The sequence below is a fragment of the Agelaius tricolor genome, unplaced genomic scaffold (genome assembly GCF_023055355.1).
Source record: "Agelaius tricolor isolate 1412-34295 unplaced genomic scaffold, bAgeTri1.0.p SCAF_2, whole genome shotgun sequence".
NCBI lineage: Eukaryota > Metazoa > Chordata > Aves > Passeriformes > Icteridae > Agelaius > Agelaius tricolor.
In genome coordinates this window covers 55,525,525-55,540,177 of record NW_027269262.1, presented here as the reverse complement: position 1 = coordinate 55,540,177, position 14,653 = coordinate 55,525,525, and the positions used below count along the sequence as shown (strand labels likewise).

Below are 14,653 nucleotides of genomic sequence, written 5' to 3'. Positions count from 1 at the left end.
ACAGTCCTTAATGTGCACTGAGAGACTCTGGAGCTTCCTTACGGCTGCTTTTTTTAATCAGGACAGGACACAGACTGCTGGCATTAAGAGGCACAATGTTATAAGCTATGGTATAAAGAAAAGCCAAAAAAATCTACTGATGCTATTTTCTTTGAGTAATTTTTCAAAGACAATAAAGGCTACAGTTTTTATTATGCAAAACAAACAAAACCACCACCACCAACAACAACCAAAAAAACCCAAAACCAAAAAAAACCCCACAAAACCAAAAAACTCGAAAATGATTTTCCACAGTGAGTTGAGATGATAACATTGAATGGATACTTTAAAAAATTGTATATCAAAACTTTTTCTCAGCCACCTGAATATTTTTTTTCTGTCTATTGCCATTAATTATCTATAAAATAGTTGTGTAAATGGTCCAGAGGTAAATTTTCTTTAATCAAAAGCTGCAGGTGTATGTGGCAGAAGAGAATCTTGTGGGGTTTTTTGAAGCATTGGTGCTCATGTTTCATTTGCAAAGTTATGGCATAGTTGTATTTCCCAGATATTACTCTCTTTTTGTAAGGAACAGATGGAAATGCAGTACAGAGAGATAAACAGGCCCTTAATGATCTCAACATCTGGAAAACATGACTGACTAGCAGTACAGCCCTTCCAGGAAAACAACTTTTTATTTTAATTCATAAAAGTTTTTGCGACTCTTGATAACAAGAAAATGGATATACTTAAAAATAAATGTCAAAGTTTTTCCTACCCTGTGAACATTTTTGCTTACGACTATTTTCAGAGGCACAAAGAACCCATCCTTCACTCTAATTTTAACGAGAATTGTTGATTCTAAAGATTGTGCAAAACAGACTACTTCTATTTGTTGTCACAAGTCACTAACTTGAATTGCTAATATTGTGTCTTTAGGTTCAAGTTATGGTTAGAATGCAAGACTAGAGTGGTTTGGCATTACTTCTCTATTTTCAAATGATCAAAGGGGCAAAAAGTGCTAAACTTCACTCAGGGAAAGACGGAGGAAAAGCATTGAAGCACTGCAGACTGACTGCAGATAAGGGGATAAATACAGACAAACCTTTCTAAAAAGCATTATCATTGTCATATCAAAACTTTGATACAACCCTCACTGGTGATCAGTGAAATTAATATAAAATACATATATATTTCAAAAGTACCAAACAGAGAACCTGGAAAGTCTCTGATTAGGGAAGTTATTCACACCCCAGCATTAAGGCATGTCTTCTCTGTTGGTCAGGACTGTGAGTTAATAGTTTGGCTGGCAGAGCAAACTTCAGTTGTAGTTAATTAACAGGGGTTTCATACCTTTTCACTCAAAAGGCTAATAACACAATTTTAAAACTTATGGGATTTTTTTCTCCAAGTTTTTACACATGTGCATACACTCTTATAGCAACTAATATATCAAGAACATTTTCCCCAGAAGTGGAAACAACAAAAGTTGCCTCTGCACTATGAGTAATCCTTACAGACACCTGTTGGCCTTGTCAATATGCTGTATACTCCTGTGAGGGCAGGAATTTGTAAACACCGGCCTTTGCAATTCCCAAACTGATTTTAAATTCTGAAAATTGGAGATTTTGCAATCTATTTTCAGGAAAAACAAGGGTCTTTTATTTTCATTGTTTTCCTTATTGTTCCATTGAACATCATACTCCAGGTTTCATGCATCCTAAAATAACTGTGACAATTACACCTTCATTCAGCATTTGTCACTAGTAGCTACAATCCTGTAGTTAGCATGAAATAACCACCTGTGTTTTGATAGCCACTCCTCTGTCATTACAGATAGGCAGGTGCAAGGCTGCAGAAAGCACAAGTCTGGAAGTGTAAACTAATTAATTCTTTCCTGCTTTTATTAACAGTTCAAGTGGACTCCATAGCTCAAGAGCTCAGGTAAGAACTTACATCGTTTATTTTTTCAGTTTTATTTTCTAATCATATTGACAATTTTATACAACTGCTACTGCTATAAAATAAAGAATCAAGCAAATGCATTTTGTAAAGCTTTAGAATAGATCTGAAAAAGAATAATTTATGCAAGTTCACTTTTTAGATATACAAAAAACTAAAGCAAAATGTTAGCAATAATTATGCAAGCATAATCAAACGTAATGTGAAGTGGGCAGGATTCTGGTATGTTGTCTTTATTTTCAGCCAGTGTCAGGGCACACAACAAAATAATTTCTGGTGAATCTTCAGCTCTTCAGTCTTCTTTTTCCTGTCATATGTGTTATAGCATTTCAATATCTGAACATTCCAAGAGATATTAATATATTTTACTAGATGGCTTTTATAAAACTGATCTGTATACTCCTGTAAATTCTAAATGCACTAATAGCTCATTCTTCCTTAAGGATTTGTTGAGGTTTCATAATTTATGGAAGTAGCAGGGAGGATTTCTCAAGCTTGCACAAAGAATTTCAACCCACTCAAAACCTCAAACTACACAAGGATATTTCAGACTGCAAATATCTCGTAAAATTTCAACATAACTGCTTTAATTCACCTATGCATGCACCAAATCCTAATAGCTGATCCAAAAGCTTAGATTAAACTCTGGAAAGACTGGCAGATTATTCTGTACCAATTCTTCAAGAAGAAAATATTTAGAGGTACCTACAAATTCCTAGAGTTATTAATCAGAATTACAATTCACTACAGCTTCAGTGTAAATACTGAAAAAAAAATCTTTGGAGTTTTTTGTAAATTAACTTATATTCCCTACACTCACTTTTCATCACATTACTGAGCTGCTTGCTTAATCACAGCAGGCATCCAAAATATGTGCTTGTGGGTTCATCCATCTTGGGAACAGAAACATCATTGTGTGATTTATTTGATCAACCAAAAGTGCCCAATCTCTTAAAATAGGACATGAAATATTTACAGGAAGTTATTTGCAGTGAAGACATACAATATTTTAAGGTTTTGTTTTATAATAAAACTGAGGAAATTGTAAGCTTCTTATAGCTACTCCATGAACAGAAGTGTAGGCTAACTTTTTGGATAAATTATTCATGGTGAGTCACTCATTCAGCTCTGCTGTGAATCTCATTTTTTTGTATGGCTTCAGTTTCCTGAGATTTAGTGCTTCTCCTTTTTTCCTCTGTGCATCGCTAATTTATGCACCAGAAGGATGCATTAATCCGAAGAGGCAGCCATCCAAAAAAAGGGATGGTCCATGTGTTCCTAAGAGAAAAATGTTTGAAAAATAGAGGATGTGCAAGTTTCTGCAACATCAGGGAAGCTGTGATTTTTGTATTATCGATTGCTATAGTTTTCCCAAGCAACTTTATTTTACCCTGTGAAACACATGCTGTTTTAGGAACTACTGTGCAGCAGATCACTCTGTCAGAGATGTGGACCTCCTCCATAAGGAAACAGGCATTAGTTTAAAACAGTGAGCTAAACTGCACAGAAAAGCATTATCCAGCCCTTAACTTGGTATTTATAATTTCTGCTGTACCAAATTGCATGTTGGGTATCTCCACAGTCAAGTGACTGGCACACAAGTCAGGTGATCAACTTTTATGGATCTACTTGTCCATGAAAAAGTAGAGGGAGCGAGGCAGGGACTGCTCTTTGGAAATGCAGCCATCGGACTGCATCCCTGTTAGTCATACCCATATTATTGTGGGAAAACTATTGAACATTCCTCAAGAATTAAAGACTGAAATAGTCTGTTGTGTTCCCTGGATACAGATATTGGAACCACTGTCTTTTCTGAACAAGGTTCTAAATGCTGTGTTGGCTGAGAAATTTAAATCCATGCTTAATTAATTTCCCCTTTTCCCCTGGCTTATCCTATCTGACAAAGCACTTTTGCACTCCTTATTGAGTTTCTGTTACGAAGTGCCTTGGGATACTTCTACATGAAAGACACTACATAATCTTACATGCTCATTTTGTATTATTATTAATTTCATAACATTGATTGGTTCTAGAGCATTTGTTAGCCTTTTCTTATTCTGTAACTTGTGTTTCACAAAAGTAGAGAATAAAATAAATGAAAAGCAAAACAAAGAGTTTCAACCACCAATTAGATTCAATAAAGCATGAAAATTTCTCTCTTCTACATTTCAGGCATTGAAATCTTTCTTAATGGAAGTCAATGCCAAAAAAATCTCTTAATTTCAGAAAAGCCAAGATTTCATCAAGAAAACTTGCTATTGTTGTTATCATCCATCTTCTCCTGATAAATAGGACCACCTTTCTGCATAAGAATGTATATTTTTAGAAAGATATTATCTTCAGAGACAAGCTGGGGTTTGGAATTTTTTTTTTCTTAGTAAAATAACTAAAAATTCTCTTGCACTGCACTGAATTTTCAGAGAACAGACTTTTCTTCCAGGTATACACAATGATTTATGTATCAAACTTACATTTATTTCATATAACTATATGCCCTAAGGAATCCCAACTTTCAGTAAAATAGAAAGAATTTTCTTTACACATGAACACTATTGATATTTCTGTGTGGTTAGTTCAAATTTATTAGGGTTATTTTAACAGTATCTACTCTATGTGTTGTAGTGTTGAAGCATAGTATGCTAAACTTAGTAAGTCTTTCAAAACAGATCTCACTCCTTGAAGTCTTGATCATTTATATGTTAACAACATGATTTAATTTTTAATTTAGGAATGTACTGCTGTGGTGTTTCCACTGGTAGCTAAGCTACCTTAAAAAAAGATGAATCTTTTTATCACAAGCTAAACATAGCAAACAACAATGTGTGGTAGAAGTGAGTGTTGAAGCTGGGAGATCTCTGTTCCATACATTCAAGTTTGAATCTGACACATTTTGGGCATAGAAGCTCTGTTATATCCATCTTCTGTGGGAAGCAGAATGAAGAGGTCTTCTCTTAGAAAATTTTGTCATGGACCACTGAAAGGACCAGGACCTTCAGCTGTGTTCAGGATTAGAATGGAAACCAAAGTAAAGTGAGGAATATTGGAGTGATGTATTCTCATTACTGTGTTTTATTTAACAGATGGGATACAGTACAATGAACCATCTGTAGGTTATGGAGTGGCATCTGGGTCAGACCAAGGAAGAGCAAATTGGATTGATCCAAGCACAGAATTGCAAAAGAATAGATCAGTTTGGCTAAATCCATATCTCAATAGAAGGGGTACCTTTTCTGAGTTAGATACAGGTGAAACCAAGTGGTTTGGGCTTCTGTCACTGATGATTAATGTAGAGCCCACAAGGTGCTTCAAAGAATGGAGAACAGCATTGCTGTTTGGTGGGAATTGTTACACTTCCCCTTACTTTCTGCGCTGTTGCATTGCTTCTTCAAAAGTAAGGAAAATTACATTTTTTATCGGGAACTCTTGTTCCAGGGGTTGTGAGACACTTTAGCTATTCAGAGAAGTTGAACTGTTCATTGTGAATGTACAGAGTTATGAATATTTTGAATACTTTAGCAGAGAGAGGACTAACAGAGCAGAGCTATCTGGATATCTCCTTGTTAAAAGTAGGAACTCGGCAATTCACCCTTTTGTGGCCACCTATTGATTAGGAAGGTGAGTAACCAGCAAAGCAACCCTGCCAGCAATGGAACTGAAGTATCTCAGAAAGTCTGTGTTTCTAAAATATATATTCCTTAACCTTACCTGTAATGAAGAGGTACATTAATATACTGTTGTATATTAATGTACCTCTTCATGCTAAAAAACAGCATGCTAAAAAACAACTAACTGGTAGTTTTTCCTTATTCTAAATTGCCAAGTGTTTTCCTGATTTCCTTTAAGAACTATTAAATTGAATATATTCAATTTTAACTGAGGTCTGTTTCAACCAGTAATAGAATGAAGGTAGAGATTCTGGTAGATAGAAGAGAATTTGGCCAGTCAGGAAATGCTATGGCATGAAAGAAAAGGCCTGTTCATGCCTAGCTGCATTTAGAAAGGACTGATTTTCAAGTCTTTTTCTGAACTTCATAAAGTAAGCAGATTTTTTAAAGTATTTGTGTGAAAAAAAAGCAGTAGTATGGCAGGTGACTGGAGAAAGAGGTGAAAGTAATACTCAGATGATGGAAGAAATGAGCACATGAAGAAAAATCACATAAAAAGGCTCCAAGGTGTTCCTTAGTAAGAATTGAGATTATGGTTGATTTGTGTAGCTATCACCTTCACAGTGGTGTTATCCCACAGCACTGCTTAGAAATGAGACAGAGACTGAGAAATCTGTTTGTTCCTAGCTGGCATCTGGAAAACCTGTCAGGTTTGTCCTTTGGGCTTGGCTTCTGTTTCCAGAGGAGTTGGTCAGAGACTGATTTTCTGGAAACTGCTGTGGTAAGGCACATTTGACATAATCCTGAATAAGCACATTTGGAACAGAAACTGAGGTGGACTCTTGCATTTCCTGGTGTCTCATCTGTCTCCACTGGCAGAAAATGTGGGACCCTTGCAGTCCTTAATGTGCTTTGCTGAAACAAATTGTAAGTCTGAATTCAAACAGACTTGGTAGTAAATGTTAAATGAAGATGGTCAGTAGTTATAGCTACTGCCAGACATGTCTGAGCTTCACAGAAAGTCTTTTATTTGCAATTGAAGATTGGATGTTGACAGCATACGCTTCCAGCCCTCCTCCCCAGTGCTCCCCATGATGGTAACTGGCTGGGGCAGAGCTGTGCCACCTTGGCATTTAGGTATTTCTCCATGAGATTTTGGATTAAGCATTCCACTTGAGTCAAAGTTCTGTATCATGCTGTTTCTATTGATAACTGATCTTCAATTAAACAATGGGCATTAATCTTAAGAGTAGCTATTCCCAAGATCTGTTAACAGAATGAGTTAAGAGTATCTCCTGCTTGCTCTTCAGCTTGGAAAAGGAACTTCCTCCCTGCCCTAGCCATTGTAGAAATTGAAATGGTTATGGGGTGCTGAAAATATTAACCTCTGTCTCTTACTCCATGATTTCTGGTACAAGCAAATCTGTCATGTTATTATGAATCATGCTTTCTTAAATTCCCATTAAATCTTGTTCATTTACTATTCTTTATGACAACATTGTTAGGTTCCTTAGGAACTTTATCTGATGTGCTAGACCTTACTCTCCTCAAAGAATCTGTTGAAATCTATGTTTTACACTAAACAAAAATGGTTTTGTAGTTGATGTTTGATAAAAAACATTGAACAGTCAAACATAAACACTGAAAAATCACTTTGTGGTGCCATTTACTGTAAGGCAAAGGTAAGTATATCGTCACAGTACATTGTCACAGTGATAATAGTGACAAAAAATAGTGTTGGAACTCACCTATCCTTATTATATCCTGTATGTCAATATAGTCATCATAACTAAAAAAAATCAAGCATTAATGAAAATTGTAATGGCAATCATGTTTATAGTCCATCATGTCCATAGTTCCTCCCTTGTTTCCTCCTTCACCTCCCAGTTGCCCTCTAATTAACCATCAAACTTTGAAATCTACAGAGCTGTCATCCCTCCTCTACCTTCACTCTGCCTCTCCATCTTGTTTCTTTTCCTCCTTTCCTTTTCCTAGAGTTTGAATGAGTTGATGGACCTCAGGCTTTTTGACTTTTTTACAGCACCAAGTGCTGTCATAGCTCAGAACCAAGTTATTCTTTCTGTTAAACCGGTAACCAAGACAAAAGTTAACAGAAAAAAAAAACCAACCAACCAACCAACCAAACAAACAAACAAAAACACAAACAAACAAACAAACAAAACCAGAAAAAAAGTCAAAATTCAAACATCTCCAAGTTTTCTTCTTTCAATATTCACGTGACTGGCTTAAGGCTTACATAAAATGTTTGCAACTTGTGTATAGAGAGGACCAGATAATTTTTTTCACTCTTATTAAAATGTCACTTTGAATGTAAAGTAATAAGGTAATAAGAACCACCATTCTTTTTTCAGTAAATGGTAGCATGGTTCTGGGTGACCACAAGTAATGACTTTTAAGATTTTGCAGGTAACCTTGGGGTTTACAGTCCTTTGACTCAAACAATCTGTTTTGAAAACTGTTATTCAAAACTGTTTTGAATAACCACTAAGATGGTTGAAATAAGAACTGTATCTCATAATTCTTTTGAGACAACTGTGGTTGGAGCTTAATAATTTGCTTAATTCCTATGCATGTTCAGACCTTTTGATCTGTGTAATGTGATCTCTACCTTTTCTTCCTGGATTTATTTAGAACTTTTAGAGACAGCATTTCATGTTCAGATTTCTATTTTAGCTTGCTTTGGTTGATACTTTATGTGCATTTGCTTTATAGGTGACTTTTATAGCTCTGTTTAACAACAACTGCATTAGATATATTTCTAGCATATTATAGGCCTCTTTTGATGTCTACTATGTTATTTCTAGCCAAAATTCACAATCTCAGTGTCTCTTTTCTCTTTGCTATTATATTGATTGTGGTTTTACATTTTTTTACTTAAAGCCTCCATTTAACATTAAAAACGGTAATTATAATTTCGTTTCAATTGATGTTTTTCTGTAAGAAGTTTTTTGTGATATATGTCAAATCCACATCATTTTATTGTGGCTGCTAGATTGAGATAGTTATTTTCAGGTTTTTCTACCTGAGAGCTAGTTGTATCTTAGAATACTCCCTGCCTTGGAGTAAATTTTTTATGCTATTTAATATATTACATGAGTCCTTGTCTTCCCCATCAGAACTTCTGTGCTTATCAGCACATAGTAAATGTTATCCTCCCAAACCTGCACAGAAATTTAGGGTTGCATATGCCTTCATGCCTTCTGCTGCCTGACAGAATGCATCAGAACATTACAGCCCCAAATGTTCGTTTCCTCTTATGGCAGATCTTCCCCCTGTAGATGACCACAAGCTACACAGAGATGGAAATGCCAACCCATAACTTCTGCCTCATATATATCAATCATGAGTTAAATATTATGGCTAGCTGAATTGCTGCCTCTGACTGATGTCAAGGGTTGATTCAGCCAAGCAAAAGTGAGCAGAAACAGACTGTGTATAGCCTGGAGATAGCAAGGAAAGGGAAAGAATGCAGCCATGGGGCCTCCTGCTACAAAAAAGGGGAGGTCCTGGCTGCTGACAATGAGTTGCTTACAGTCCCATTCTGTGTTGGCAAAAAAAAAAAAATAAAACCCACCCAAAAAGCTGATCTTCTTTACTTCTTTTTTAACCAGACTGTAGTTACCAATATGCTTTTTATTTAAGCATTTACTGGTGCTAGCAGGCTGGCCACTCGTGTGCAAGGCTTTCTGGATGCAAAGGTTGTGTGGATGATCTGTAGATTTGCCTAGAAACTTAATCCATTCTAAGCCAAATTCTTGGCCTGGGTCCCACTGGAATTTATTGACCTACTGAACCTGGACAGATTGAGTGAGTAAATGAAAAAGAGGCTAGGGGGGCTGGATTTGGCCCAGATCTTGGGCATTCATTCATATTATTGAGTTTAAGATCTTCTTGAGCTCCACAAAATAATAACTAAATTTTCTCTAAACTGGTTCTTACTAAAAATAACTTACCTGTGAGAAAAGGCTCCAACCATACAACTTGAACCATGTTGAGTTCTTGATTTATGGAATGAAGAAGTCATCCATTTCCTTGACATAGTATTTCAAATTGAGGGTTTATATGTAATAGTGTTCATAAGACCTGAATATCCTTAAGATCCTACAAGATTATTAACTAAAAACAAGAAAATCATAGAAGTTAAATCCCTGCTGTCTTTCTCTGAGTTGCCTTTCCTTTCTGGAGAATCCTGACAAAATAATAAAATAAGCTGAATAAAAAAATATTTATTTGAAAAGATAAATAAAAAGCCATTTCATTAACATCTTGCAGCCGGGAATTTTTGTCCACAGAGGCAGGAACTTGAGGCATGGGTGAATTTCACCATAACTGCATGTCGTTTTCCTCTGTTACTGCTGACTTACCATTGTTCCACTCTTTTTACATGTGTCTTTGCATTTGCTCAATCATTTCACAGTCCAGTTGTTCTTTTTGGTCAGGTGGCCTGTAACATTCAGTTTACTGCCTGAAACATCTCCAAGCTCATTACATAATGACTCAACACCATTACCCATTTCTCCCCAGCCTCTTCTTATGGGATCTAATAAATCCTTTTTTACCAACAAGGCTATGACAGTGCCTTTGCTTTTCTTATATGTCTTTTTAAAATAAAATACATCTTTTAATATCTTGCTCTAGCCAGCTTTCAGTTATGATACCATATTTTCTCCACATTATTATCTGTCCAGTTCTGCTCTTTTTTTTTTCTACTTAAACCTTCCATTTGTGTATATAGAAGACATTAAATACCCCCAAGTTACTGATCTTGTTTTTCTCTATATTAGTGTTCATAAATAACAATTTCCCTTTTATCTTTTCCCCATCTCATGTCCATTCCTTTCATCTTGGTCCAGCCCTGGACTGAACTTTTCACAACTCTGACATTTTAGAAAAAAGAGCATTGCATAAAACTCCCATAGTTATAGAAGGTTCTTTAACCCTGGAATGGTTGTTACAGGGCACAGGAACAGCCTCTGTCCCTTTCAGAGATACAACTTGTAAGCCAAGTGTGTGAGCTACAAAGGGATTACATGAAATTTTTTGTGTGTTTTGTATGCTGTTTAAAAATAAGAATCAGTCAGATTCTCTTTAGTTACCATTGGAGTAAGTCCTTCAAGTTCTAAGCTTCATTGCAACCAATTCTCTTTGTCCAAATGAAGAGCAATTTTTTCAACACATTTTATTGGTTTATTTTTTTACCATTTTAATGCTTTAAAATGTTGATGGAAGAAAATGGTTTTTACCTGATGAATTCTTTCATAAATGTATTTTTGAGGAGCTTCCAGCTGGAATACTTTTCCAGATTTTTCTCATCTCCTAGTCTGAATCAGTAAAATACAAGACACTCAATCATGGACTCCAAATGTTATAAATTATCTGAAATAATCCTGTATCTTGGTTAATTCTATAAAATAGAAGAAATCATTAATGCCAATAACTCTGTCTCCAGATGAGCGGTTGGGGCAAATATGTGTTTAACTTCTTGTCAGCGATGAGAACTCAGTGGTACTTTCCAGGACTAGCCTTCAAAATTTCACCTGTATTTTATTTGCATATTTGGATATTTTTAGCAATTGTAAAAATTATTTAAAATAGCTAGAAAGAAAACTGTTGTTTTCTGATTTAACTTGGTCTTAGACTGCTAATGAATTTTAGCCCAAGTCTTGATGGCAATTTTCTCAGCTGCCAGTCAAAGTCTCTCTTCTTGAGATTCTTCAGGTAGTCGATGTGTGGCTACCTATAACTTGCAAATCAAACAGTTGTTTCTGGACATTTGCAATTTTCCATCACCTGACAGTTCAGAAATCTTACTTTTACTTAGTTTAAGTAGGTAGAATGGTGATTTCTTTTATCCCTTGCTCCATCCACTATTCAGGGATGAATTTATGGACACAAAACCTTTGTAAGCATAGTTTCATATTGTGCGGAGTAGAAAGATATTTGGAATTGGAAAATTCATTGCAGAATGGAACATCAGAACACAGTGCAGTAGAAATCCTAACATAATGAATTAACATTTTTATTAATCCATACAGCAGACAAAAGAGGAAGTACTGAAAGACAAATCCTTTTGAGATTGAGAGTTGAAGGGTACACAAATGGGTTAAAGTCATTATAGCCTTTTCTAAACTGGCATTCTCACTAGTGAAAAACACCTCATCAAGTATCTTTCTTAAAAAATATAAAAGGAATGGTTCAAGAAATCCTTCTTTATTACACAAGTAATTTTCTTTATATGCTTTCAGAGAATTTTCTTAATTTAATCCAGCAAATATGTGGATTTTAGAGTGAGATAGAGTAAGCAGAATTACTGTTTAGGTATCATTTTTTCCAATAAACCTTGTAAATATAGTATCCATGATCCAAAGTCATGCATTTTTCTTTCTTTCTTTTAGAAACATTCAAATATATATAATTTTTAACATATATATTTATATTTATATGTATTTATATATATATATATATGTGTGTGTGTGTGTGTGCGTGTATATATATATATAAAATCCATGAGCAATCTATATGTTTTAAAGTCTCTTGTATCTAGTTTTCTGAAGCTAGGATTGGATTTTGTATACAGTTAGATTTTGTGAATTCTTTCATATTCAGTAAGAAATTTCATGGCATTGAAAACACCACCCTAGGCCCCAGCTTCGGAAAAATTCTTGCAGACCCGACTGGTGCTGTGGATCTTCAGACTTTCTGTGGAGACTCTGACTTCTTGAAACTGTTAATACATCTTTCTGCCTGTTACCCTGTTTAGAGAAACTGATCTGACAACACTTTCACTCTCACTGAGCTACAAGATTTACATACACTCTTCACAAACAACGAGAGCTAATTAAGAAAGTGGAATATAAATCTGTTTTAACCTGAAGACAAACCACTGAGTCATAGTAGCACTCCTCCTTCCTTCCCAACCTCTGTTGTCCATCTGAAGTTACTGTAATTAGCAACACCTGTTTGGGTTTTCTATTGCAGTGAAGCGACTACCAGCACTCTTTTTTGAACTCTGACATTGCAGCTCTTTTCATGAACCTCTGTCATTGATGGTTGATGTAAATTATATCAGCAACGTAATTTGAACTGACATGCGATCCATCCTAGGGTCAAATCATACCCTTTCTGTATCCAGTACTAGTAAATTCTCCTAATCATCATCAGTTTATGAGGAACTCAGAGTTTTTCTGTGATTTTAGGTGATCAGATATTTTCACTGCTGTAGCCTTGTGCTAAAGAATTAGATAGAATCCAGTTAATCTGTGGTTTGGAGAACAAACTGATATAAAAGAGACTAAGATGGGGAGATGTTCAAAATTTATTTTTCTTCGATACTTCTGATTCTTAAAATTCTTAGAAGAAAGCCCAACCATGACAGACACTTGTATGTTACCGATCCATCTTTGAGTGGCAAGTGTCCCTGAATTTTCAAATACCAACTCTTCCCTCCTGTAAGGAAAATGTAGTATTTGACTACATTGTCTTCGGGCATCTGAAAGTTTGGGAAAAAAACCTTATTAAGGTCTAAGGCATCTGGCAATATCTTTAACCACAATATGATTAAGGAGTAGTTAGACTTACTTTGTGAAAATACTGGTGTGAAGTTAAATACATCTGCACATCAGAAGATGCTGTCTCCTTTAATTGTGATTCAATAGTTAGGCAAACAGTCAAAACCCAATTCATGTTATGAATCTAAAATTATTTTCTCCACAACTAAAAAGTTCCACTAAGTTTTCTTGCACAAACTCGCATAAGGTATGGGATCCTTACATAGTAGTAGAAAATAAATATAAGCGCCTTGATATTCAAAAGCATTTATTTTCTCTCTTGAATCTAAGAAGTGTACATGAGATGTGGTGTGTTCTGGTCTCATTATTTTACACGGCATGCATTACAGGCATTATTAAACACCAGTTTTCAGGTTGAATGTACCCCTAGTTTTACCAACTATGGCAATTCTTAGCTCTGTTTTCATGCTTTGCCAATCTGTGAATAAGAAAAAATATCCTCAGAGGTCTGAAAGTCTTGCCAGCAGATTAGCTACAGCAAATCCTTCCTGGCTATAAAGTGGTTAAAGGTCAGGTTGAAGGCTTGACAAACACATCACTTAGATGAACCAATTACAAAAAAACAAAAAAACAAAAACCAACCAACCAACCAACCAAAAAAAAACCCCAAAAAAACTCCAAACAAATAAAAAATTGACAAAACAAGCAAACTACAAAAAAAAACAACAAAAACAAACAACAAAAAACTAAACCAAAGTTTTAAAGAAAACTTTTATGTGTTTGGGACTGCTTAAAACGTCTCTCTTTCTTCTGAGACATTTTTTTTGTGGTGGGGATCCTATGGGCCATACTGACTGTGTCTGCAAGATGTGAACTGAAAAGAAATAAAGAGAATGACCCATTAAATTCCCCCAAAATATATTTAGCTATGAAATATCTATGAAGATTTATCTTGGGGCTTTTTTCAGTATATGCAGCCAGGTCCTAAATGTAATAGATTTTAACCTCTTGGCTCACACTATGATAATTGACACAAGACAGGTTTGGTAACTGAATCATTGATTAAAAAAAAGATAGAATAAAAACTTCATTCGTTCTAGATAATACAGACATGATTTTTTACCCATAAAATTTAAGCACAGTTAAACTGGGAAAAAACCCCCAACTATATATTGGCTTTGGGCTCATAACGAAAAGAGCTTCTCCTGTTTTATGAGCCTTGGATTACCAAATAACCTTGACAGCTGAATCAGTGTTCCATGACAACAAGCAGGCCATTGATAAATAGCAACAAAACTATTAGATGTTGAATTTATGAGATGACTAATAGATAAGCTAAATTATAGGTTTACCACTTGACAAAGTACAGCTTGACAAATCAGTGATAACCTACATGTGAGTTTATGTATGAATGCATGCAAGGAAAGTAGAGAAATAGAAACTTTTAAAGACAAAGGTGAAATTGGCATGACATGAATTTTAAAAGGCATAAATGTATTCTTTTCATAGAACTGGAATTCCTGTTTTCCATTATCAAATCCTTAGTAAATTAGGGGTACTTGAAAAAGCTGCCACTTG

The 14,653-nt window shown here is 35.3% G+C and overlaps 1 protein-coding gene across 8 annotated transcripts in view; it reads left to right on the top strand.

Annotated features, from left to right (window-relative positions):
• The window catches only part of ST18 (ST18 C2H2C-type zinc finger transcription factor), a 169,528-nt gene that overhangs the window by 100,923 nt on the left and 53,952 nt on the right, over positions 1 to 14,653 (top strand). For 7 of the 8 annotated variants that reach the window (XM_071419354.1, XM_071419343.1, XM_071419377.1 and 4 more), the window contains one exon: positions 1,893 to 1,923. The exons of the other annotated variant lie outside the window; for it this stretch is intronic. In XM_071419354.1, the coding sequence (XP_071275455.1) occupies positions 1,893 to 1,923 (31 nt within the window). The remainder of the gene's footprint in view (positions 1 to 1,892; positions 1,924 to 14,653) is intronic. 8 annotated transcript variants of the gene reach the window in all.